The sequence below is a fragment of the Anticarsia gemmatalis genome, chromosome 24 (genome assembly GCF_050436995.1).
Source record: "Anticarsia gemmatalis isolate Benzon Research Colony breed Stoneville strain chromosome 24, ilAntGemm2 primary, whole genome shotgun sequence".
NCBI classification, from domain to species: domain Eukaryota; kingdom Metazoa; phylum Arthropoda; class Insecta; order Lepidoptera; family Erebidae; genus Anticarsia; species Anticarsia gemmatalis.
The window spans coordinates 2,613,868-2,640,143 of record NC_134768.1 but is presented as its reverse complement, the minus strand read 5'-3'; the positions used below and the strand labels follow the sequence as shown (position 1 = coordinate 2,640,143).

Genomic DNA, 26,276 nt, shown 5'->3' with positions numbered 1-26,276 from the left:
TTTTTATATAATATTACCTGTAAATAAATAAATAAATAAATAAATGTGCTCACCGATCGGTAAACGATCAGATGGTCGAGCTAACCTTGGCGCGGAATTGAAATGAAAACCCCGGAATCGGACTTCGACACTTTCGAAGTTATTTGTGTATTAAAAATAATTATCACTTGTTCTGAACGAAAACATCGTGATAAAATGCTTCAAAGAATGCAGTCCCTAAAACAACCCTTCACCATTTGGGGTCAAGACCTTATGCGTAGTATTATATTTTATACTAGCTGACTCGCGCAACTTTGCTTGCGTCACATAAGAGAGAATGGGTCATATTTTTACCCGTTTTTTTAACATTTTTTATTGGTACTCTACTCCTGTTGGTTGTAGCGTGATGTTATTATAGCCTTCCTCAATAAATAGGTTATCCAACAGTAAAACAATATTCAAGTAAAATATTTTTTTATTTGCACCAGTAGTTTATCTATCATATAGATTATCTGACACTTATCTGCTGTGAAACTGGCGACTGAAAATACGTCTAAATAAGTCCCTGAAGGTAATTATGTCATTCACCTCACAACGGACTGAATAAAACATTCATAATAGTAGTGCTCTACATATGTACAACACATGTTATGCATAATAACTGCAAATAATATTTGTTTAAATTAAAAATGATCGGTGTGTGTCACAGTGCTGTTTTCAGGCAGTATTTTATTATTTTGACAGGTGAGTAGGATAAAAGATTTCTGTTTTTTTACATATACTGTATACTGTCCCACTGTTGGGCAAGGATTTCCGTTGCTCAGAACATACTGGTCATGTGCAGGTTGTTACAAATTATTATACGTACATATTAAAATATGCCATATATAGGAGCTTATATGAAAAACTAATCAGCGCGCTAAGAAATAACCAAAAAAGTGTTATTTTACTTAAATCCAATAATATTGGCTATTAAACAGGACAGTAGTAGTCTTCTTGTTATCGAATGGTTAGTGGTCAACCTACTCAACCTAGTGTCAAAGTTGTACAAGCCGCCCGAAGGCCTTTGACGTGACTTTGACAGTAGTAGTAAAGTCATGTCAACGATGGCCTTTTAAACAACAGATTTTAAGTTGCTAGATATCTATCAAATAACCTATCAGGTGGATTTCTGACAGCTATTTTCATACGCTTGTTACTTAATCTAGAAGGTAAGTTATCTTAAACTTATACTTAAGTAGTGAAACTGGCCCTAATTTAAAGACAATTGTTATTGTATTTCAGCCAACTTAAGCGTGATATGCTTAGGTCTGAGTGTTGCGTGGCCATCACCGATACTGGCGAAGCTACGTGATGGAAAAGATACTGTTCTGCCAAGACCTATCACCGATGAGGAGGCGTCGTGGATAGTGGCTTTTGCACCTATTGGAGCCCTTTTTGGTAAAAACGATTTTTGTTACATTCTAACATTGAATCTGACTTCTGTTTAATACTTATGTTAACTAGGAAAGAATGAAATGAGATTTTATTAAACAATGTCTAAGATTGTTCTCAAATCACAAATCTACTGAAAAAAAATTCTCAATAAAAGCCCTCGCCCGTAAAGGAGCAGATGCTTACATGTGACAATTTTGATAAACTTCTTCAAACAAATAGTTTCCCGCCAATTTGGGGTCCGGTCTCTCCACCAATTCGGGGTTCAATACTCTGTCATATTAAGAAATCCAAGTATATTCTTACGCTTATTTACCTTTACTTTATAGTAGTTAGTATCTCTAGTCAAAGTAATGCGATCAACGCGGTCTTCAACCATTCAAAACATAACCTTTTCTGTTCCAGCTAATTTCATAATAGGTTACCTAATGGACTCATTCGGACGGAAAACCTGCATCATCCTAAGTTTTCTACCAAGAATAGCCATGTGTGTTCTATTCCTATTTGCCAAAGAAGTGTGGGTTCTATACCTGGGCAGGGCTATCAGTGGCGTAACTGACACATTTGTGATGGTTGCAGTACCTACTTATACGTCTGAAATTGCAAGCGTGAGTGCATTTTCTTCCTCCTATGTCTAATAATGTCTCCCCTTCCAGAAGTGTAAGTGGTAAAAAAACCCTTTATTGGATGTAATGTTTTAATGATTCCCATCTTTACACCTTAGGAGGGCTGTATTGAAGACACTCACCTACATGACAAGCATATTTTCGTCTTACGTTTGGTCTTTCATGTTCATCGAGATTTAGAAAAGTCATTGACGCTATGTCAGACACATAGCGTCAGGAAATGAAACCAGCAAAAGAAACCAGCTCAACTCCGAAAGTACATAAATACTGTAGCACGATTCTCTACCACTATCGGCAACCGGCTAGGTACCGTACCGTGCCATATTTTCTATTAATATCTGATCAGCGCCTCTAGTGGATGGCGTAGGAGCTATTTTTTTTCTTTTATACATGCTGCATTATATCAGTACCTTTTAAATGACAAATTTTTGATGCTCTTTAGTGGGAGGAACCGACTATAGCAACAGTTTATACTCGCGCTACAGTTTACACTACCCATTCGACATTTAAATCATGCGAACTTTCTACTAATATTACATTTCAGAAAGAATCCCGTGGTGCATTAGGAACGATCCTACAAGTGGCTTCAGCATCAGGAATGCTTATCTTTTTCGCCTTGGGACCTTTTCTAACTTACTTTGAGATGAATCTCCTACACACCTGTCTCGTCGTTGTGATCACTGTACCTATGTGGTTCCTACCTGAGACGCCCTACTTTTTGTATTCAAAAGGTAAGTTACCAATATTTAAGTGTCTTGATAAAAATTACTATTACTACGATTGGGAGTCAGAGAAAAACTTGCTATTAATTTTTTTATCCAAAAAAACAAAGCATTCAAATGAGAAAGGCGTGTCTATTTACATACGCACATTGATTCATCAATCTACATTCAATCTCTCCACATGATCAGCGGTCCTGTATGACAAAATGTATGGATGTGAATGAGGCGAGGGAAGTATGTAAGGATCGTACTAAGTGGCTTTCTTTGGTCTCTGCCTACCCTGGAAAAATATGGTATTATATATGTACGTATGTTTTTCATAGGTCGACAAGAAGAATCAACAAAAATCCTAACATACCTGCGGAGATCAGAAACTGCAGCTAGCGAAGAAATGAAACAATACAGTACCAACAAACCTAGTACTTCAACAAGAGCGATCTTCAAAGACATAATAACAATAAAAACTATAGCATTAGTAATAATACTAAGTATCCTACGACAGTTGGTAGGATATGGTACAGTATTATGTTATTTAATGGAGATAATCAAGTCAACGGAGACGACTGTGAAGGAAGAGATTGGGTCTATAGTGATAGGGTTTATACAGTTGATAGCGTGTTTCTGTACGATGTTAACGACAGATAAATTTGGAAGGAAACCGATATTGGTGACTACGGTGTTTGGTGTGGCTGTTGGAATGGTAAGGTTAAATAAATAATCATTACTAGTAAGTAAAGAAAATATGAAATTAGTGACTGTGGTTGGGGGGACATCAACGGAACTGCCAAAAGTATGTGAAAAAATTGTTTACTACTAGAATGAGGAGCCATTGAACTAGACGCACGCAAGCATATAGCTACTGAATTGCTTGCTAACTTTATTGTTTAGCAGAAGCTTTGGAATGTTGTAAAACATAGTACAAACATCATACTTTATTTGTTTTTTTAACGGGAGATTCAATTTTTTAACAGGCTGGTCTTGGTGCCTTCTTTTATTTGAAACATCAAGAGTTTCAGATGAGCGGATTTTTAAACTACATCCCTATTTTGACCATGATGCTTGTCATCTTTTGTTTTAATGCAGGTAAGTAATCTATTAGGAACCTGCAGTTTCCTTTAAATTTTATTAAATTCATCAAACATTTTCATCATTTTGTAACTGGTATGCGATTCATTTCTAAAATGATTACACCTACATAAATTACATAATTACAAATCATTATACCTTTGTGCCAGATTCAGGCCTGGTTTAATTTGGAAACTAGTTTCATGCCAAGATTTAACATAATAAACTTAACTTCATTATCTTTACAGTATCAAACACATTATTCCTGTACTGCCAACTACTTTTTATAATCAACATCATACTAATAATATAAATGCGAAAGTTTGTGATTATGGATGTTTGTTACTCTTACACGCAAATACTACCAAATCGATTTCGATGAAATTTAAAAAATATAGCAGTATATTAAAATTTCCAGGTCTTGGAGCAATATTCGGTACAGTAGTATCAGAACTCTTTGAAGGTCCATCTCGTGCGACAGGAGTATCAGCCAGCGTCTTCACTGCTACCATCTTCTCCTTCATCACCACGAAGTACTTCTTCAACATTATTGAAGCCATCGGCCCAGCATTCACTTACTGGTTCTTTAGTTTGAACTGTATTGTTAATGGAATTTTTATTATACTTGCTATCCCTGAGACTAAGGGAAAGAGTTTCAGTGAAATACAGGAGAAATTGGGAAGGGATGTTAAAATAGGCATGTGATCCTCTTTCAATTTTTTTTTAAATCTTGACTAAAGACGTTAAAGATAATTTTTGGAACCTAAATGTAATAAATAAATAAATAAATAAATTAAACCTATTAATGTCCCTCTGCCGGGCAAGGGTCTCCTCCCGTTATGATGGAGGGGTTAGGCCTTGAGTCCACCACGCTGGCCAAGTGCGGGTTGGAAACTTTGAACTTAAATGTATGACTCCGAAACTAATGGTTTTTTATTAAACCTTTTGCATGTTTTTTATCGTGTATGACAAGATTTATAGGTGTGAGTGACGCAAGGAAAGTTTGTAAAAATAGTATCAAGTTGCGTTCCTTGTTCTCTACCTACCACTGTGGAAAAAAAGCTTGGTTACATGTGTATACGTATGTTTGTTATTTGGTCACATTCACCTGCCGGGAAAAAAGCGTCAAAAACACCATATCTTTTATCACTTACTTCAAAAAATCTTACCAAGGCCACAGACCAAGGTCCCACCCCTTTTATTTTGCCAAAAGACCTCTGCCCAGCAAAATATAAATTGTTTTCCAACAGAAACTAATTAAACAGCAAGTTTTGTCAAGGCAACACACAAATTGGATTACCATGAGTAATGGTTCTAATATCCTGATTGAAAAAACATCGGAACTAATATCTTAAGTGTCTGATAACTTTACAAAGTAAACAAGAGAACGAAACTTAAAAAAATACTGCCTCGTGTTTTCAAAGATAGGGTGTGATTTATTTGGAAGAATCTTGAAAAACAGGAAATCGTGATAAAAAACGGTAATGTTTTTCGATTGTTTTATTTTGAGTATCATTAATACAATTTTACTAAAAATTGTATATTTTTGTTTTTAGGCTATATTTATTCCCTTCTACACAATATTATTATATCATCGTTATTTACAGGACACCCCGAAAAAATCTCATGCCAAAACACATTTCATAGAACCTAGCTCGATTTTCTACTACTATCGTCTACCGACAACCGGCTAGCTATCGAGACATTTTGCACGAAAATCTGATCAGCACCCCTGACGGGTCTTGTAGGAACTATTTTGGCACTACATTTTAAATGTCAAACTCTCGATACTCGACAGTACCGACTGTGGAGAATCACGCTATTGGACGTCAAATTCAGTGTTACCATATATCCAAGTCTCGAAGGGTACTAAAGTAATTAATCATTATTCAGAATATTTTCTTCTGCAGTTCATGATTTACCCACTCATTACCTTTTCTTCTGTAGTTTTACACACTCATTCTTTCTGTCATAATAGCTCACACATAACTACTACTTTTTCATTAAATAACTCACACGAGATTCAACCCTACTTGCCCAACATCTCCTGAATTTCAATCAGACTTTTCCCAGAAGTTTCTGGCACGAAGAATATCGTGAACACGAAAGCACAGGCTGCGAAAGCTGCATATATCCAAAACGTGAAGTCAGCTCCTATGGCCGGTACCATGTACCCGAAGGCTGTTGATATTGCGAAGCCTACTGACCAGGAGACAGTGATGGTGATGGTAGACCCTGTACTCCTCACGTTGGCTGTGAACATCTCGCCAGTCAATGTTGCCGGGATTATGCCGAAACCTGGAACAAATAAATAATTTATGTCCCATGTAAATAAAAATTTCACCTTAATTATTAAATGATTTCAACCTTGTAACATTAGTTTCAAGATATTTATTAGGAAAATTAAAATTGTGGAATTTTGCAGACTTTTTTTTTGCTAATTTTGACATGACTGACATCATCATTATTACTATATTGTAGTTTTTGTTCGCGACTTCATCTTTATGAAAATATTTCGGGCGATAAAAGTTTTCACGAGATTTTGTTAATGGTTGCCGCAGCAGAATAAAAAGTATTAGTAGTATTTTTAACTATACATATATGATGTATTTTACTGGAAGCTATAAAAGATTTATGGCCTAACTTACCTAGATCAAAAGCCAAGAAACACACTATCAGCGACGCTAGCGGTAACCAGCCAATATTGGCAATCGACGAATGCTGAATACCTTCTAAATAAAAGTATATCCCGAGTACTGCCTGAAAAACAACAAATCATTACTGTGTGTGAGCAAGTGTGAGAAAAAGAGACAAATGTATTTAGGTGAATGAGAGAGAGAGAAATCAAAATATAAAGTATATAGAAATTGTGTTAATAATGTGGTGATTATGTTGTTATACGTGTATTAGAAATAATTATCTCTTGCTCTAACGCTCTAACTTTATGCTATAAATGTTTATTGAGGGCATACAAAGTTCCAAACAAGCACTTGGTCAGCGTGGCGGATTCAAGGCCTAACAACTTGCCAAGCAGTGGGACAGTAATGGGTTAAAAAAGTGGCAAATAGATAGTTCGGGACATACAAAATACACCAAACATTTCTTTAGGTATGTAAGTAAATCTATATAAAAATCATTATCATTTTTGTGATCATCATACTATCAATGCAAGTGCATTGATATGATGATCACACGTGACAGATAAAGCCAATAAAAATACTAAAGATTATCAAAACAGGTGTGTAAAGATGTCAAGATTAAAGCGAAACATATTTATAACGAAAATTAATATAAATAGACATGTAAATAACACAATATATTTATATCGTGCGTAGTACTCGAAACTGGCGGTCCTGCTATCACGTATTTCAGTTGACAACTATTCGAAAGCCACTATGCTGTACATCGTTTTCTCGCTTAGATTATAGTGATTAACATGTTACGTCAATGTACTCAATAGATTTCTCGCTTAGATTATAGTGATTAACATGTTACGTCAATGTACTCAATAGATTTCTCGCTTAGATTATAGTGATTAACATGTTACGTCAATGTACTCAATAGATTTCTCGCTTAGATTATAGTGATTAACATGTTACGTCAATGTACTCAATAGTGACCATCAATTTGACGTACACTAGTAATGACAAGACTTATGCCGTACCAAGTGGCGTTTCTTGGTCGCTGCCTGCCCCCTATGGCTCGTGGTTAGTTGCGCTCATCGGTCGGTAAACGATCGGTGGGTTAAGCAACCTTAGCGCGGACACTCCATAGATGGGTGGCCGCATAGTAGTATATAACTTGAGCGTCACCGCGCTTGAGAAGGCACGGCAAAAGTTCAGGTTGTTGTCAATAAGATAACAATCGTTGAGCCACGTCATTAGCCTTTGGGCGGAATGAACAACTTTGACACTAGGTTGACCACTAACCATACGATAAGAAGATGAAGTATAATATTATTAACGTTCTATTTTTTTTTGTGTAACCAAGCTTGTCCACTAACCATACGACGAATGAATAAAATGGTGTTATATGTATGTAATTATGATTTTATGTATGTATAAAACATAAATATACTTACCAAACTCAAAGATGTAAACAAAGTAGAAAACATAAGAAGAGATTTCCTTCCAGCTCGTTCAACAAACCAAGGTGTAATCGTACTAGCCAAGAACTGCGTCAAACCAATTATAATAGTAGCTATATGAGGCTCTATAGACGACCCAGCTATTTCAAATATTGTAGTCGCAAAAAATATAATAGTTACGACTCCACTCATTTGTTGTAAGGTTGATAAAGTTAAAGTTATAAATAAGGCCTTTCGATTTGATTTGATCGTGAAAATTTCAACCCATTCCTCGATTTTTGATGAATTGTTGATGTCTTTCCCTGTAGCCATTACTTTTTCTATTTCGTCTGATCTTCCTAGAGATATTAGGTTGTCTTTGGCTTTGCTTTCTTCTCCTGAAATAACGATATTGAAATTAATTTAATTGATAAGGCTAATGATAAGCTAACTTCTAGTAAGATACAAATTTACTAATGTTTTCTGCTTATACACCACCCAGAACGTAAAAGTGATCCGCTAAATTGAATCATGTACTTAGGAATATGTATATATGATGGTTCAAATTTGAACACGTAATAGTTACAATATAAATAACAAAAACTTACAAATAAATTGCCCTATTTTTGTCCTCAATTTGGGTCAATTTACACAGTAATTTGGCCCTTTGAGATTCATGTCAGCCGTGTTTGCACATTGCATGTGTAAAGCAAAGTATACCTAAGATAAATAATAAAAAGGTATCTACATAATCATTGACTTTTAGTAATTGTACCTAAGTGGGTTTTTTGTTAAAGATAATAAATTGTACCAAGCACGTGTACACGTTTTACCAGCAATATTAAATGATTATTTCATTGATTAGTGATTTCAGTAGCATTAATTGATTTATCAATTAATTTTGATTTAAATCTTAAATCGTTACGTCACTTTACTTATCATAGATAGTTTTAAAAACAACCGCTTACAGCACCGCAATTTCCTACCACTATACCGACAACCGGCTAGCAATGGAGAAAATTTGTATGAAAATCAAATCAGCGCCTCTAGCCGTCGGTTTAAATGTCAAACTCTCGATACTCGTGAGTAACAAATAACAATTGTACAGAATCGCGATACAGTAATTGTTTCAAAAGCGATGTCGGAAATCTTGGTTTGTAACATTACAAGAACTATTTTGATTCTGAGCGAGGAACTAAGTCCAGACGGCGTCGGGGGGTCGTGGGTTCGATTCCCAAACGGAACAATTATTTGTGCGATCCACAAATAGTTGTTTCGGGTCTGGTTGTACTTTGTGTCCGTTGTTTATATGTCTGTAAAAGTCCCCGCGATCAAGAAGAACAAAGAACAAAGCGACAAAGAACAATTCTTAGTGCGGGAGTTATCTTTTGAAGAAAAGAATAAAATAAAACCTAACCCCTCCCCCCGAAAGAGACCCTTGCCCAGCAGTAAAAAAATATGTTGATGATCATAAAGATGATGATAAAACAAATTATAACTCACCATTTAACACCTGAAACACAGGACTTTCAGGTATAAGCAGACCTCCAGCCATGAAAGACGCAGAGATAGCGAAGCCCAGCCAGCAGGTCCCCGCATAAGATACATAGGGACCAACGACGTACACTAGAAATGTACCGAAAGTACTTGCACAGGCTGTTATTGTCAGGAGGATACCTCTGATGTGTGTAGACCTGAAATATTGAGAAAATTTTGTAAAGACGTATGGCTTCTGAAATATATAAGCAAAAGGTTACGTTCCTATGCTTATGAAGTCAATTAATGTTAATTCAGGATTAATTTTGAATGCTTTATTTAACTTAGTACCTACTAGCATTCAAATTTAATTTTTTACGTCCTCCCTAATAGGCAAATGACAGGAAATATTCAGATGTATATCCTTATACTCAGATATAACACTCTTATTAGCTGAAACTCATAGCAAATACACTGCTTTAAGACCTATGTAGTGGTCATCTTTAAGCAATGCAGATAAAATAAAATAAGAAAAACCCATAGTAAATACACTGCTTTAAGACTTACATAAAATGTAATGGGCATCTTCAAACAATGAAAAATTATATAAAAAAACAGTGTTTCTACTCACGCAACTTCACCAAGGTACACAAGATTGATGACGTAAGTGATACCGCTGCCGAAACCTAGGAGAATTCTACCAGCAAATATCACATTGAGATGTCTAGCGAATGCCATCACGACAAAGCCGATGGATGATATTGTGGCTCCTAGGAGAAGTGTTGGCTTCCGACCTTTGAAGTTGGAGAGATAACCACCGGCATATGGACCTGGATGATAGGAGTCTTGTTAGTATGATGCTCTGAAGAAACTGTAGTACTGGTGATCTTAGATCTCTTGAATAATATTCACTGTTGCGGTTTGGAGAACCTAGGCTTCATTACGTTCTTATAACCAAAAGATTTCTGAAGTAGGAACAACTCTGTAACAAGCCCTCAAATATGAGGCTTAAGAATATACTGAGACATGTGAAGTGACTGTATTTTGAAAAAGGGAGCCTTTCACACAGAAACAGTGACTGTCTGTATTCATTTTTCTTTTTAAAGAATCCAAAATTTCGGTGTCCATAACTAGAAAATTCCACAGATCATGCAAAATATTAGGTCTTCGTTTAGAATTTTACTGCTCCCTAATATCTTTTGATATATTCGGTCCGTGTTTTCATGAGTTAAAACAGTATATTCTTATTTGTACTGAAAGTAGGTACTGCAATAGTTTAAATTTGTTCTTACCTACAATAACTCCAATATACGTAAGAGAAGCGACCCATGACGATTGAGCATCAGTTATCACGTCAGGTAGCGGGGTTTGTTCCTCGTCTTGCAATTTTGGGATCACAGGGGCACTCCATCCTAATGCAATACCAACCACTGTCTGTCCTAGGTATACTACAAAAGAAAAATATTTTTATAACAAGAGCACACACGAGTTGACACTTTAAAGCAAATATTAAACCATCTTTCCACTCGCGGCCTTCCCGCGGTGAATTTCACCTTCTTCGGAGGGGAACTTCCAAAAATCCTCTCTTAGTGCTCCTCAACACTTCTTAAGGAATCTTAGTACCAATTTTCAACTTTCTACGCTCAGTAATTTTGGCTGTGCGTTATCCATCAGTCAGTCAGTAACGGAACAGTTTTATATACATACATATTATATTGATTGATTGACAATAGATCTAGATGGCCATGGGAGATCCGACTATAGGACTTTGCAGTAATAATTTCAAAATATTGCACAATTTTTCGCCCTACAATTAAAACAACCCAAATGATCTTATCGATTAAATGATGCAGAAACCGGTAATCATTGATTGTGATCAGGACAGTAAGAGATTCAAAAACCTCTATCATTTCAAATCACGGATTAAACGTTGATATGCTTCAAAATATATGCTTACCTAAAGCAGCAATAAAAATTTGTTTCTTCAATCGTATGTACATTCTCCAAGGCTCAACACTTTACTGATTGAAGGAGTAAACCTATTGATCATAATACTAAATTGTATATGACCATTTATCAATACTATCGATACTGTACCAATATAATAATGTTCGACGAGAAAGATTTGATTTTTTGTTTGTTTGTTAATGGCTTAAAAAGTGCTGAACCGATTACGTTTGGACAGCTAAATTAGCTGCGAGTAACATAAGCTATATTTTATTACGAATAATACAATTAAGTTTTTATAAAAAAAAACCCGATATAATTTAAAACAAGTACTTACACATGTTGGTCCCAACGCTCGTACCAACGTTTTACTGCAAACACGGTGACGCCGGCTCCGCACTTTGGCCCCAATATAGGCCCCAACGCTATTTGTCCAACGTGTGGATCTAGAAAATGGCATTGGTCCCAACGTTGGGGTTGGTAGTTGGCCGGCTCGTGTCAGTTTCATCAAAGAAATCAGCGCCAACATCTGATACACAACTAGTTTATCAGCCAACGTGTGTACGCCTCACCGAGTTTACACTTTGCAGTCCAACGTTGGTACCAGCGTTGGAACCAACATGTGGAGCCGGCCTTAGGCTTTATTTAATTTCTTTTTACTCAAAAAGCGATAGATGGCATGTCTCATAATTATTTAAGAAAAGTTAATTTTGAACTAAAGATTGCATACGTAAATGTTCAGTATTTGAACGAATTGATTCGTAAAAGGAGGATAGTTGCGTTCATCAAAGCGAACTTGTGAACTGCAAGGAGATAAAACATAATTATAATTCAGTTAAAATATTAGGTCGGGGAAAGTCTTTTCGCATTATAGTATGTATGAACTTGTAATAAAATCTCTTTGGCTTCAAGAATCACAATTGAGTACACGGTTCATTAGGTTCCTTTCAGTGAGCTCGTGAGGTACCCAAATACCGATTTTTTTTGTTTAGAGAAAAGATTTTATTACAAGTTCATACATACTTTAATGCGAAAAGACTTTTTCCCCGACCTAATAGTTAATTATTCTATAATTTTATAAAATACGTAGATCGGTAATGAGTAGGTATCTGTTACAGTATCGAGCGATTATTTTATACCTACCAAAAAAACATATTTTATGAATCACAGAAACATCAGTGATAACCGAATGGTAGGTAAGATGGCATCTCCCACACAAGTGGTCGTCAGTTCGAACCCGAGGCAACACACTGATTACTTTTCGAATATTATCACTTGCTCTAACATGGAAATGAAATTTAAATGCATGCATTAAATATGCATACCTAGAGATTGTTATATACATTTCATTGAGAACATGCAAAGTCCTCAATGATATCCTCATGATGAAATCAAGACCTAACCCCCCCCTCTTTCGTGCTCAGCTGCGAGACATTATTAACTTAAAATTCCCTTTTGTTTATATTGTAAATATTTAATCATTACAGTTTAATTTTGTTTTTTAGGATTCAGTTTAGCAAATATTATAAGCTGTTATTTTGCCAAACAAAATGATTATATTCTTAAATTCCTTTTGAAACATTAACTTTTATTTTTATTATTAATTTCATTTCTTATTCACAAGCGAGCAAACCCGCGTGGGTCATCTTGTTATTTATTGGTTTTATCTTACTGATATTTGACAATCAGTGATTATAAGATGATTATTATAAAACTACTTACCTACTTATCTTGGAGTTTCAATGTTGATATGAAATCAAAGTATATATCTTATCAGTATTGTATATATCTTAATAATATCACACCAGGCATGAGAGTAACGTGAGACAGATGCAGAGACGAAAAATATTTCAGTGATGTTTGCTTGTCTTATACCCCATTTAATAAAATTATTATTTAGTAATCCATACTAATATTATAAATGCGAAAGTAACTTTGACTGTCTGTCTGTCTGTTACTCAATCACGCCTAAACTACTCAACCAATTTGCATGAAATTTGGTATGGAGATATTTCGATACCCGAGAAATAGGTTACTTTTTACCCCGTGGAAAACTACGCATTCCCATGGGAAAATTCAGGTAACGGACGAAGTCGCGGGTAAAAGCTAGTTATTCATAAGTAGATGTGAATGTGTTACATTTATTTCTATTTTTTAGTGGCGGTTATCGTTGTAATAAAATCTGCGTTTTTAAAGAAATAAGAATAAGAAGATAGAGAGAGAGATTAATCCCTTTAATCGGAAGTATTTTTAAGTATAGGAAGGACAGTCCTATACTTAAAAATAGGAAACTTTGTCAAAATTAATGATATAATGGTCATGGTTGTTTTGTGGTTTTATTAACGCCGATCACTGGTCGCCTTTTTTGTAACAATGAATATTAGTTAGAGCACAATGACAGAAATGACACATTCATTTAATACGCCCTTGAAGAAACTGAATGACAATCCGTTAATAAAGATAAACCGTTTACTTATTATCTGTAGCGTACACATTCAAAATCTCTATTACAAAAGATTATATTATAGCCTTAACTCACTGATTATTTCCTGTAAATATTACAATCTATCATTTCAACCAAAATTGACACGTTTGTAAAACAATAGCACGTGCATATTTGTCCAAACATTCTTTACCAAATTTACGTTTTCTGCTTCCAAATTGCCATGTCCTACAAATAAACTCCCAAAACTACTTTTTCCTTCAAGTACCGTAGCTATATTCGATGCAGTATAATAAGAACTATTTGAAGGTCGAGCTCGTGCAACAGGCGTATCAGCCAGCGTCTTCACTGCTACCATCTTCTTCTTCATTACCACGAAGTACTTCTTCAACCTTATTGAACCTATGAAGGAACGCGGTGATCATGTTCCTCCACCACAAAGGGAGGATCTTCCGACCAGGCGAGGTGATCATGCCTGGTGGGCCTAGGCTGCCCGACTGCCCTAGCCGGGAACTTGTATATATAGTGAATTGCAGTGCAAACTTTGATAGCGCGATTCAGAACTTGTGACGTCAGTCTCACTGCGCGTGGTGGTGGTTCTGCGCTTGTGCTGTGAGATGTCGCTATATGTAGCGATCCGCTACAAACCAATCGGTTCAACAATCGAGTACGAATTCTTCTTCAGATAATACTGTGTTATCAATAGATTTTCTATCACTGATTTTTGAATATTCTTGAAAAACATTAAATCGTAAATTAAAGATAAAATAAGTATTTTTAATATGCTTTAATATAATTATTTTTGAGTACCAATAACACAATTTCCTAACAACGTACTTTTGTTATTCTACTTAACGTCATATATTTACAAACTAACAGCAGGCATTTATAAAAATTGTGCTACAGACACTACGATACATGGAACAATAACATTATGAGTGATAAATAATTTTTCATTTTTTCATAAATAGACTCGAGATTCAATACTACTTACTTAACATCTCTTGAATTTCAAGTAGACTTTTACCAGATGTTTCTGGGATGAAAATTAACGTGTAAAGGAAACAAATAATGGAGAAGAATGAATAAATCCAGAAAGTGAAATCAGCGCCAATGCCAGGAACCATGTACCCGAAGGCTGATGAGACAGCGAAGCCTACGACCCATCCTACTGTGATGGTGATGGTAGACCCTGTACTCCTCACGTTGCCCGCAAACATCTCACCGGTCAATGTAGCCGGGATAACGGCGAGACCTGCAATGTAAATGATTGAATAAAGACGTGATAACGATGACAGGGCCTCCGTGGCGCAGTGGTTTAAGTCGCCACGCTGATTGCGTCGGGAGGTAGTGATTCTCACACGGAACAATTATTTGTGCAATCCACAAATAATATTTTCGGGTCTGGTTGTGCTTTGTGTCCGTTGTTTGTATGTTTGTAAAAGTCCCCGAGCAATTCTTACTGCGAGAGTGGTCTTTTATAGAAAGCTGTCTTTCAAAAAGATACTTAAGTTATGCATTCTAAGTGGAGCTTAATAAAATTGCTTGTTAAAAACATTTTTTCATTAAAGGGCATGCAAATTCTCCAACCCGCACTTGGCCAGCGTGGTGGACTCAAGGCCTAAACTCTCTCTCATTACGGGAGGAGACCCTTGCCCAGCAGTGGCACATTAATGGGTTAAATTTGTTTGATAAAACTAAAATAAAGCAATAAAAAATATTTTACTCTTGACTTACCAAGGTAGAAAGCCAGGAAACATACTATCAAGGACGCCAACGGTAACCAACCAATATTAGGAACCGATGAATGTTGAATACCTTCTAAATAGAAGTATACACCCAATGTGGCCTGAAAAAACAAAAAAAGGCCGGTTAGAAAGAGACAGTGAGAGATGAGAGTGAGTGAGAAATAGAAGTGGTGTTGGTAGCAGCTCCTTACATCATCAATGATTTATACCTAATAGAAATATTGTTAAAACTATTTGGCGATTAAAACGAGTGGCCAGGAGTTTCTTGCCAGCTCTTCTGCCGCCCTACCTTCCGAACTGGCGGTAAATTCACTCTCTGTATCATTGACTATCATAGGTGTCAGCATTTGACCTATATGAATAAACGATTTGATTTTGAAGTGAGTAATATGGTTATTAGATACTCAATTTAATTCGAGATAATTATATCCTATTAAAATTAAAATGCGGAAGTTTGTGAGGATGGATGTATGTATGTTTGTTACTCTTTCACGAAAATAATACTGGACGGCTTATAATGAAATTTGGTACACTGTCTACACTACTGAAACTAGTAGGCCATAATTAAAATTAAACGGTAAATGCATAGTAATGCTTCCAAGGTAACAGAACAGAAATTATAATTAGTCCGCCAGTCAGATAATTTAAAAATATAAGACACGTATTTTTTTTCACTAAAAACCAATAAAGTGACTTACTAAAGCATTAAAGTTATGGAGTTGGGGCTAATGACGTCACGGTGTTGTACATTTTGTACTCTAACGTGACGTCATGCGACTTTTCAACTCATCATCGCGGTTATAATTTGACTATGCTCAAAAATTACAAATACATGTGTAATTCTTTTTCACAATCTACTAAATGGAGTAAAAAAACAAAATTAGTCATCATCATTGACAATTTATTTTTGAGTCTGTTAAAAATAAACTTGCGCAATATTTGTAAATCACTATAAGATAATTATCATTATCATTTCAGTGATCACCTTGTTAACAATGCAGTGCCGAGACAGCTAGATAAAGGCTTTAGATTACTAGATTAACATGAAACATGTGTAAGATTTGAAGATTATGGCACATCTTTCAAAGAAAAGTGATAAAAATAGCCGTGGCCTGGTTTCGGGAATAATTCTAGAGGGATAATTGCCCATGTGGTGCGGTCTCGGATTTTATTTACGAGGTGGGCAAAGTGCGGGGTCCTTTCTAATTTGGATACTTGAACATTCAGACAGACAGACAAAAAATCTATAAATTGCATTTTCGGTAACAGTATTTTGTGTGTGGACTCAAGGCTTAATCCCTCCCTCATTACGGGAGGAGACCCTTGTCCTGCAGCGGGACATTGAATTATTTATTTATTATTTATTTAATCGATATTTCTAAATATTAGCCCGAAGTCTAGTAACCTGCCCGGTAAACGGCAATAGGCTCGTCCCTATTACACGAGACTAACATTGATAATACGTGAGTGTATTCTCTGCCTTCTCCTTCAGGTGTAACAGGCCTGATGTTATGTACATATATATGTGTGTGTATGACAGCCGGGACCCACAATTTAACGTGCCTTCCGAAACACGGAGGAACTCGATATGTATATGATGGTCACCCATCCACAGATCAACCTTGGCAAGCGTTGCTTAACCTGAGAGATCGATCCGCGCGGCTGTTGTTAACGAAGCCACAAGCTCCTCTGTGTATGATCTGTTTTGTATGTATGTGTGTGTAATATAAACAAACTTACCAAACTCAAAGCAGTCAGCATAGAAGAAACCAGCAATAGAACTTTCCTTCCAGACCTTTCCACAAAGAAGGGTGTAGTAATACTGGCGAATAACTGCGTCACACCAATTATAATAGTAGCTATATGAGGCTCCACGGACGACCCAGCTGCTTCAAATATTGAAGTGACAAAGAATATAATTGTAACTACACCAGTCAATTGTTGTAGTATAGTTAATACTGTAGTTAGGATCAAAGCTTTACGATTAACTTTGATAGTGAAAATATCAATCCATTCTTGGGCTTTCGATACTTTTTTCAAATCATCCACAGTGGCTATTACTTTATCCAATTCGTCTCCTCTTCCTAGAGATATAAGGTTCTCTTTGGCCTTTTCATCTTCCCCTGAAATCAAAATGTTATTAATTAGTATAACGTCTAAATAAATAAATATCATTGGACAACCCACACTAAGGACAACTAAACTAAGCAGAGCTTTACTATGGCAACCAAATCACTGATAAACATACTTATATACTTCTAAATACATACATATATAGATAAATTGACAGCCAGGCTCAAAACAAATACTCGTGCTCATCACACAAAGATTTGTCCCGGGTGGGATTCGAACCCACCACAAAGGTGCTCCGGTTATTGCGGCGAGTTGACTACTCTAACTACTGTGCCAAACGTGCAGTTAAGTTCTGGCAAAATAAAGTTTTACTTATGCTTCCAAATTACAACACTATCTAGAACTAAAATATTGTGCCGCTGATTTGTATAGTCCGACAATGTAGTAGAGAGTCAATTTATCTACAATAGCTGACCCGCGTAACTTCGCTTGCGTCACATAAGAGAGAATGGGTCATAATATTCCCCTTTTTTGTAACATTGTTCACTGGTACTCTGCTCCTATTGGTCGTAGCGTAATGATGTATAGCCTATAGCCTTTTTCAATGAATGGGTTATCTAACACTGAAAGAATTTTTCAAATCGAACCAATAGTTCCTGAGATTAGCGCGTTCAAACAAACAAACTCTTCGGCTTTATAATATTATTATAGATATAATTAACAATCTGAGCAATTCTAAATAAAGTAGCTGTATCAAACAAGCCATCGTCAGCTGCATAAGCCTGCGCCTGCGTGAAATTTTAGACATCAGTTTAAAATTTTGTGTATCTGCAACAGCTTGCCTTAAAGGCTTTCTACTACGTTGGACTATTATAATACGTAAAGTAAATAATGGAGACACAAGGAATTATATCTTCAAAAATTCTTGGAATTGCTTGCGTATTTTAAAGATTGTTGAGGTAGTCATGCACATTTCATATCTATACTAATATTATTAAATTGTAGAGTTTGTTTGTTTGAACGCGCTAATCTCAGGAACTGCTGGTGCGAATTCAAAAAATATTTTACTGTTGTATAGCCTATTTATTGAGAAAAGCTAAAGGCTATATAACATTACGCTACAAACATTAGGAGCCTAGTAGCAACGAAAAATGTTTCAAAAACGGGGAAAATTATGACCCATTCTCGCTTATGTGACCCAAGCGAAGTTGCGGTGGCAACTAGTTGACTAGTTAGGAGGTATATTTAAGTACCTATAATACACATTAAGATATTTTGATTGACTTTCATAATAATTGTACTTAAATAGGTAATATATTTGAGATAACGTGCCTTCTTAATGATTGATTAATTGATTTTTATTTTGCATAGTCATCGCCTGATTAACTGTCTACATTTCTTTGCTTCAGTTGCATCACTTTACTAAACACTAGCTGACCCGTGCAACTTCGATTGCGTCACATAAGAGAGAATAGGTCATAGTTTTCCCCGTTTTTGTAACATTTTTCGTTGCTACTCCGCTCCTAATGGCCGTAGCGTGATGTTATATGTTTCAGGGCTTTCCCGCGCGTAATACTGCACGCTCCTAAGAACGTGAGATAGAGTGTGTGTGGAGATGGCTATTAAATTAAAAAGAACTTACCTTTTAACACCTGAAACACAGGGCTCTCAGGTATGAAGAAACCTCCAATCACGAATGATGAAGCGATCGCGAAACCCAGCCAACCGGTCCCAGCATAAGATACATAGGGACCAACAGTGTAGCCCAGGAATGTACCAAATGTATTGGCAACGGAAGTCAGAGTTAATATGATACCTCTGATGTTCGTTGACCTGAAAATATATATTATTTATTATTATTAGTCCATATTGTCCCACTGCAGGGCAAAGGCCTTTCTTCCCTATCCCTGTCTGAGACTATATCATGCCAATCTTTAGTATGTGAGTCCAACTCATCTCGCCAACTTTTCCTGGGCCTTCCGCGTTGTCGTTTTCTGTCAACTGGGACCCATTTAGTGAATAGAAGGGATAAATCTGTATGATAGCGTGTAATTTCTAAAATACTAAGAATAAAAACCGCTCACGGGTTGTCTAGATAAGATCTTAATTGAACTTGCGAGTAAAAAAATGGAGATTCCTTTTGCACAGTAGTTATATGATGTTTTATGTGATTGACTGCCTCCGTGCCGCTACCATTGCGTCGGGAGGTCGTGGGCTTCCACACGGAACAAATTATTTGTGCGATCCACAAATAATTAATTCGGGTCCGGTTGTACAACCAGACCCAAATCAATTATTTCACACAAACAACGGACACCGTTGTTTGTATGAAAGTATGTTTGTAATAAAGTCCCCGCGACACAAGAGCAATTCTTAGTGCGGGAGTTGTCTTTTTAAGAAGAGAAAGAGGAAATGACGTTTGTTCATATAATGAGAATCCTATAGATAAATAATTGAAAAAATGTGTTTCTACTCACGCAATTTCACCCAAATACACCAGATTGATGACGTAAGTGATACCGCTGCCGAAACCGAGCAGAACTCTACCAACAAATATCATATTGATGTTTGTTGCGAGCGCCTTCAAAAGGAAGCCGACAGCTGATACTGCGGATCCAAACATCATAGTAATCTTCCGACCTTTGTAGTTCGAGAGGTAGCCTCCGACATATGGACCTGGGAATAAAAGCAAACGTTAGTAGGATATCCGATGACTTAAACTTGTATCGGTGGTATTATTAGGGCTATCACATATCTCAGATGACAAATGTTTGAAAACTATAGGTTTATAATGTGTTTGTGAATAAGACGGTTAGTTTGTAGATATATAGTTTTATGAATAATAATAAAATACGTAAAGTATGCCTGCGAAGCATGCCTAATGACCAAGGCATTTTAACCTGGATAAGATTGGCACTAAACTATGACAGTAGTTAGCATCGGGTCGAACGTGAGCAAATCTTTGTCTACTGACTAGCCGCCTTTACACACACACTCTATCGCACGTTCTTAGGAGCGTACAGGATTACGCGCGGGAAAGCAGCGCGCTCTTCGCTCGCGATTTTCTTCGCGGGCTTGACAGAGGCGCGGCGCAGGATCTTTACGATTCCGCGATTGTTGTTACATGCGCGATAGAGTGTGAGTGTAAAGGGGCTAATTGTGTAAATTGGAAACAGGAGATTTTTCAACAGTAGTAGTTAATGAAATGAATTTTCAAATAAATATTGGTCGGCGAAAAAGTCTTTTCGCATTATAGTATGTATGAACTTGTAATAAAATCTTTTCTTTACACGAAAAAGCTCGATATTTGGGTACCTCACGAGCTCACTGAAAGAATCCTAATGACGTGTATTCATTTGTTTTCTTGAAGCCAAAGAGATTTTATTACAAGTTCATAAATACTATAATGTGAAAAGACTTTTTACCCGTCCTGATAGTAATGGGTACTTACCTATAAAGGTTCCCACGTAAGTTATTGATGCGATCCATGATGCTTGCACTTCAGTTATCACTTCGGGTAGCGGGGTCTGTTCCGGGTTTTGCAATTTTGAGATCGAAGGGGCCGTCCATCCTAATGAAACTCCGACTATCGATTGTCCTACATATACTGCAATAAGAATAAATTTCATGACACCCGAACATCATTTAAACAATTTAAATCTAGGATAATATAAATAACGACGATCTTTGGGCGCGTTGCCACTACCAGCGTATCGGGAGGTCGCGGAAACGATTTCCACACGGACCAATATATTTATGGGAACCACAGATAGTTGTTTTGGGTCTGGCTGTGCTTTATGTCCGTTGTTTATGAGTCCCCGCGACACAAGAGCAATTTTTAGTGATGGAGTTGTAAAAAAAGTGAATTAATGAGGAAAAATAATAAAAATGTTTTGGTTGCAAGACTAACGTGTTTTAAAAATTATGAAAGTCTACTACCGAAGTTGGAACATAAAGTAGGACAAATTAATAAACTGCCAGAATAACTTAGCACCAGGTTTTAAATAAAACTACCAAGAAAAAATATTGTGCACTCAAATAATTTTAGTACGAATAGGAAAAAAACTTAGAGCATAATTTTAAAGGGATATCACAAAAAATATGCTCCATAGTTTAAATTAAACATATATTTTTTAATTTAAATTAATTATTTTTCCTCTGTAATTTTTATGTACAGAAAATTTGTAATCAAAGAAAATTAATATGTCTTTAAAGGGAAACTCAATTTTTATTTTCCACCTTTGATTTTTCAAAACAAAATTCAATTATTTTTCATATTTTTTTTTTTACAAAAAATATTTTCACAGTTCCTACGCCACAAAATATATTATTTACCTATAAGAGCAATTAAAATCTGTTTTTTGTAGTTAATAAACATTGTCCTAGCCACTACACTTTACTGATTGAAATACTGCGGTGCCATATATAACAATGTATTATTTATTGTTTTTTTAATCTTACTGATATATGACAATCAGCGATTGGGATGATTATATGAAGACTAGACTACTTATCATGCATGTCCATTTTGATATGAAATCAAATGAATAAGCAAATTTTGCAAGTAATGCTGAATAAATTTAGGACTATGGCTGACGTACGGTAAATTTTGTAGGCATGAGAACAGATTTGGTGATACAAGGTTTGCCTAAAACTATCTTTGATATACATCTATAACGAAACGATCTTCGGATTAGTCACTCGCTTGATTAGGATTCCTTGCTTAAATATTTTTACTATGGGTTTTTAATAAAAATTGTGTAAATTCCGTAGTATTTTTTTGCCATTATGTCTGCCAAGTGGATTAAGTTGACACCTCCCACGCAAGTCCACTTTTCGAACCAGAGGCAACATACCAATGACTTTTCGAAGTTAGGTATATGTGTATAAGAAATAATTATACTTGTTCTAACGGTGAAAAAAACATCGTGATAAAACCTTGCAGGCCTAAAATTTGTTTAATAAATTTAGAAGGGTATGCAAAGTCCCCAACCAGCACTTGGCCAGCGTGGTGGACTCAAGGCCTAATCCCTCTCTCATTTGGGATACCCTTGTCCTGCAGTGGGACAGAAATGGGTTTAAAAAAAATTCTTATACGGTCTATTATTAGCAACTTTATTTTTTAACTTTTTTAGCAACTTTAGTACTTTTTATTCTGTGCTATTAGATAGTGTATAATTTCATTATAGTATTTTAAATCTCTTTTTTCTGTTACTTTAAGGACCGTACCAAGTGGCGTTCTTTGGGAAAATGGCGTGGTTTTATGAAGGTATGTTAATTTAGGTACATAACCAATAAGGTCACTTTGCTTCCTATATTCCTATTATCACATGTTAGTAGGTGCTTGTTACACAATAATAATATGACTATCTACCATTCGATCATAATCAGCAACTAATAATAGACATAGTAGTACTCGTTTCCTATATGACAATCGCTGATTATTGGCTGCTCATCGCATAATTTATTATTGTATCAACCACATTGTAAATAATTTACCATTAGTTAGCGTATTAACAAAAAATAACACACTTGTACTTGTTCATCCAAAACGCTAATGCAAAGTTTTTTTTATTTATATGTATTACAATTATTACAGACTGAAATATTATATTGGTGACTAATTTGATCCCAACCAAAAAATATTAGATGGTGACGTCACTATGTCATATTTTTTTCTGTATTGAAATGTTTTTTTGATAATTCATAAAGATATATAAATGCGAAAGTTTGAAAGAATAGATTAATGTATGTTTGTTATTCTTTCATAAAAATCGACCTTTTTTTGTACAATTTTATACACAGATAGTATATAACCTAGATTAAAACATTATGTTACTTTTTGCCTCGGGAACTTTTTTTACGCGGACGAAGTCGCAGGCGGATGCTAGTATTTGAAATAACTATAAATAGAATAATAATTGAGAAGATTATCTTAAAATAATGCTAGTTAAACAATGAGTCTGCTGAAAACGAAATGTAACGTCATAATTTAAGCTCTTTCAGTCTGCGCCGTTTTCACAATGGCGTGTGCAAACTCCAAATTATTATATCTATGTAAATAATCTATAAATATAAAATTACATGACTGATTGACTGACTAACTGATAATCGCAAAGCCTAAATTAGAAACGTGAAATTTGGTCAAGTCTGCCTACATCTTACTAACATTATAAATGCGAAAGTTTGTGAGAATGTATGTATGTACGGATGTTTGTTACTCTTTCACGCAAATACTACTCAACCGATTACGATGAAATTTAATGTATATGTAGCTGAAGACCTACAATAACACATAGGCTACTCTTTCTTCTGTCAGGATTTACACGGGAAGGGTTTCCACACGGGCGAATTCGCGGCCTCTAATAATTAATAATGTAGGCATAATATGGGTAGGCAGCCGATATCGCAGGAGATAAAGAAGCTGAAAGTTCATATTATTATCAGAATTCGTCATTCTTGGCTAAAAAGTTTGTATTTATGTTTATGATAACAAATAAATAAACACGTATTACGTTTTTATGTGGTCAGGGGATAAATATATAATCGTATTTTTGAAGCTAGAAATGCTAAAATGTATAATATTTATAAATTTAATTTAAAATATACTATAAATAAATGTTTTCAGAAAATCAATCCATAATAGGTTAAAATAGGGTAGGAATGTCGAAACGAGGTCTCGTTCAATTTTAAAGTTAGAATAGATTCTGATAAGTTCTGTTCGTTTAGAAATCAATATTTTGGATATGTTTAAGTTTTTTTAGATAAACCATCCTCTAGGCGGTTAAATAGTTTGTGCGGGAGTTCATACTCGTCAATTTTTTAAGCTAGAAATATGAACAATACTCGCAAGTTCGGGACTTCTGTGTTTTAGAGAATAATCTATACTATCTATACTTCTATGCTAATATTATAAAGCTGAAGAGTTTGTTTGTTTGTTTGTTTGTTTGTTTGAACGCGCTAATCTCAGGAACTACTGGTCCGATTTGAAAAATTCTTTCAGTGTTAGATAGCCCATTTATCGAGGAAGGCTATAGGCTATACATCGTCACGCTACGACCAATAGGAGCAGAGTACCATTGAAAAATGTTACAAAAACGGGGAAAATTTTGACCCATTCTCTCTTATGTGACGCAAGCGAAGTTGCGCGGGTCAGCTAGTTTCTTATAAAATGTGACTGTTTACATATTTATGATGTCTAATCAAACATTTTGTTCAATTACATACGACAGACATGACACACACACGTCCTCGTAGTACTTTTGAATGTCAATCCCTAATAATAAAGATAAACTACATATCTGTAGTGTGTACTAATCATAAATCTCTATTACTAGTATAAACGATTAAAATATTAAATCCAGAAGTGTAAATACAATGTTTGATGGCCTCTACGGTGTAGTGGTTAAAGCGATACCAATACCGTACTACCGTACCGGTAGGTCGTAGGTTCAATTTGAAAAAAAAAATTTTGCTCGAGCAAGAAAGTTTCTGGTCAGGTTGTATTTTGTGTCTGTTGTTTGTTTTTTGTGAAAGTCCCGCGACTCCAGAGAAATTTTTAATGATTATTTAAAATCGATCTGCCACTCGTTTAAGTATTTATTTATTCAGTAATCAAATACTATATAATCTATTTTAACAATAATAATTAAAACTAAACATAATATTAATATAACTATATACATTAAAAAATAATTTAATTAAACATTAAAAATTTTATATGTACAAACGAAAAAAAAAATAATAATAAAGGAATTAAACATAAATAAAATTAAAATAAGGCATCATTAACTATCTCCGCATCGCCGTCCCCGGGTAACGTGCCCAGAAGGCTGGCAGCATTGCCACGTTGAGTGGCAATGCTTATTCTTTGCCTAATCTGCCACTTAATTTTGCTACAGCACAATGATAATGCAATGCATCGCTTTAACATTACACTTTAAAACAATAGAACTTAGCAACGTTTAACGTTTCGTTATTAACAATGTTAGTCCCATATAATAAGATACAAGCCTATTACCATATACCAAGCATGTTACTGGAATCCGGAGTACTATTAAGAAATATTCTTATAAAATTTAGAAAAGACCCGGTAATCCGACCCGGAACCTCAATATCAGCAGTCGAAGACATTGGTCACTGCGTCATAGAGCTAGCTCAATTAATTAATTGCTTTAATTACTACCTACTGGCCAAATAGTTTAAATCGACCGCAGTGATTTTATAGATAAATACCATATATTATGGCTTATAGTATTATCTTAAACGATTAAATTAACTGATAGATAGATAGATAATTAGTGGTTTTCATCGGTGGAGATTAAGATTTTATCTATTTAAGTCAAACTAATTGTCTGGTCAAGGGTATCTCTAATTCTCTACCTATGAATTCCGATCACAAGATAACGACTATTGGCCATGCGGTCCCGCCCTGCCCGAGCCACTGCAGCCTTAACCAACTTTATCCCTGCAGCTGCAGCCTCCCACAGTCTCACCTCCACCCATATTGTATGGTTTGTAATAGGATATAATGGTAGATTATTATATTATATTATATTATTGTACCTCATTAGTTAGTAAATTTAATGTAATTGCTCTATTGTATTGGGATAATCGTGTAAAAATGCTTGTAAGTATATATTTTTCTTGTTTTTCTTTTAAGAAGGCAACTCCCGCACTACGAAGCGGTCTTGGGAA

At 35.5% G+C, this 26,276-nt stretch overlaps 3 protein-coding genes across 4 annotated transcripts; 1 reads left to right on the top strand and 2 right to left on the bottom strand.

Annotated features, from left to right (window-relative positions):
- Positions 1-614: 614 nt before the first annotated feature.
- On the top strand, positions 615-5,100 carry LOC142983426 (facilitated trehalose transporter Tret1-like). Its single transcript, XM_076130269.1, has 7 exons — positions 615-723; positions 1,264-1,419; positions 1,819-2,021; positions 2,584-2,770; positions 3,085-3,461; positions 3,733-3,844; positions 4,245-5,100. The coding sequence occupies exons 1-7, from the start codon at positions 669-671 to the stop codon at positions 4,529-4,531; spliced, it is 1,377 nt and encodes a 458-aa protein (XP_075986384.1). The 5' UTR covers positions 615-668; the 3' UTR covers positions 4,532-5,100.
- Positions 4,244-11,413, bottom strand: LOC142983428 (facilitated trehalose transporter Tret1-like). 2 transcript variants are annotated; one of them, XM_076130272.1, is made up of 8 exons: positions 11,326-11,413; positions 10,661-10,816; positions 10,000-10,198; positions 9,396-9,586; positions 7,908-8,290; positions 6,475-6,586; positions 6,034-6,124; positions 4,244-4,422 (listed from the first exon to the last, which is right to left on the bottom strand). In XM_076130272.1, the coding sequence occupies exons 1-8, from the start codon at positions 11,366-11,368 to the stop codon at positions 4,413-4,415; spliced, it is 1,185 nt and encodes a 394-aa protein (XP_075986387.1). In that variant the 5' UTR covers positions 11,369-11,413; the 3' UTR covers positions 4,244-4,412. The 2 variants fall into 2 exon arrangements, with proteins under 2 accessions (XP_075986387.1, XP_075986386.1); XM_076130271.1 differs by lacking the exon at positions 4,244-4,422 and having other exon boundaries at positions 5,100-6,124.
- Positions 11,414-14,517: 3,104 nt separating this feature from the next.
- Positions 14,518-21,994, bottom strand: LOC142983427 (facilitated trehalose transporter Tret1-like). The gene is made up of 7 exons (XM_076130270.1): positions 21,915-21,994; positions 21,031-21,186; positions 20,057-20,255; positions 19,222-19,412; positions 17,247-17,629; positions 15,496-15,607; positions 14,518-15,013 (listed from the first exon to the last, which is right to left on the bottom strand). The coding sequence occupies exons 1-7, from the start codon at positions 21,955-21,957 to the stop codon at positions 14,745-14,747; spliced, it is 1,353 nt and encodes a 450-aa protein (XP_075986385.1). The 5' UTR covers positions 21,958-21,994; the 3' UTR covers positions 14,518-14,744.
- Between the last annotated feature and the right edge of the window lie 4,282 nt (positions 21,995-26,276).

Bases quoted from the DNA above. Each gene is read 5' to 3' on its own strand.
- LOC142983428 (XM_076130271.1), bottom strand. From the start codon at position 11,368: ATGTACATACGATTGAAGAAACAAATTTTTATTGCTGCTTTAG. The intron at 10,199-10,660 runs GTAAGAACAAAT...CCTATCATCCAG, and splicing joins GTATATTGGAGTTATTGTAG to GTCCATATGCCGGTGGTTAT. The intron at 6,125-6,474 runs GTAAGTTAGGCC...TATTTGTTCCAG, and splicing joins TTTCTTGGCTTTTGATCTAG to GTTTCGGCATAATCCCGGCA.
- LOC142983426 (XM_076130269.1), top strand. From the start codon at position 669: ATGATCGGTGTGTGTCACAGTGCTGTTTTCAGGCAGTATTTTATTATT. The intron at 1,420-1,818 runs GTAAAAACGATT...TTTCTGTTCCAG, and splicing joins ACCTATTGGAGCCCTTTTTG to CTAATTTCATAATAGGTTAC. The intron at 2,022-2,583 runs GTGAGTGCATTT...ATTACATTTCAG, and splicing joins ATACGTCTGAAATTGCAAGC to AAAGAATCCCGTGGTGCATT.
- LOC142983427 (XM_076130270.1), bottom strand. From the start codon at position 21,957: ATGTTTATTAACTACAAAAAACAGATTTTAATTGCTCTTATAG. The intron at 19,413-20,056 runs GTGAGTAGAAAC...ATATATTTTCAG, and splicing joins GTGTATTTGGGTGAAATTGC to GTCAACGAACATCAGAGGTA. The intron at 17,630-19,221 runs GTAAGTTCTTTT...TTTTGATTTCAG, and splicing joins TGTGTTTCAGGTGTTAAAAG to GGGAAGATGAAAAGGCCAAA.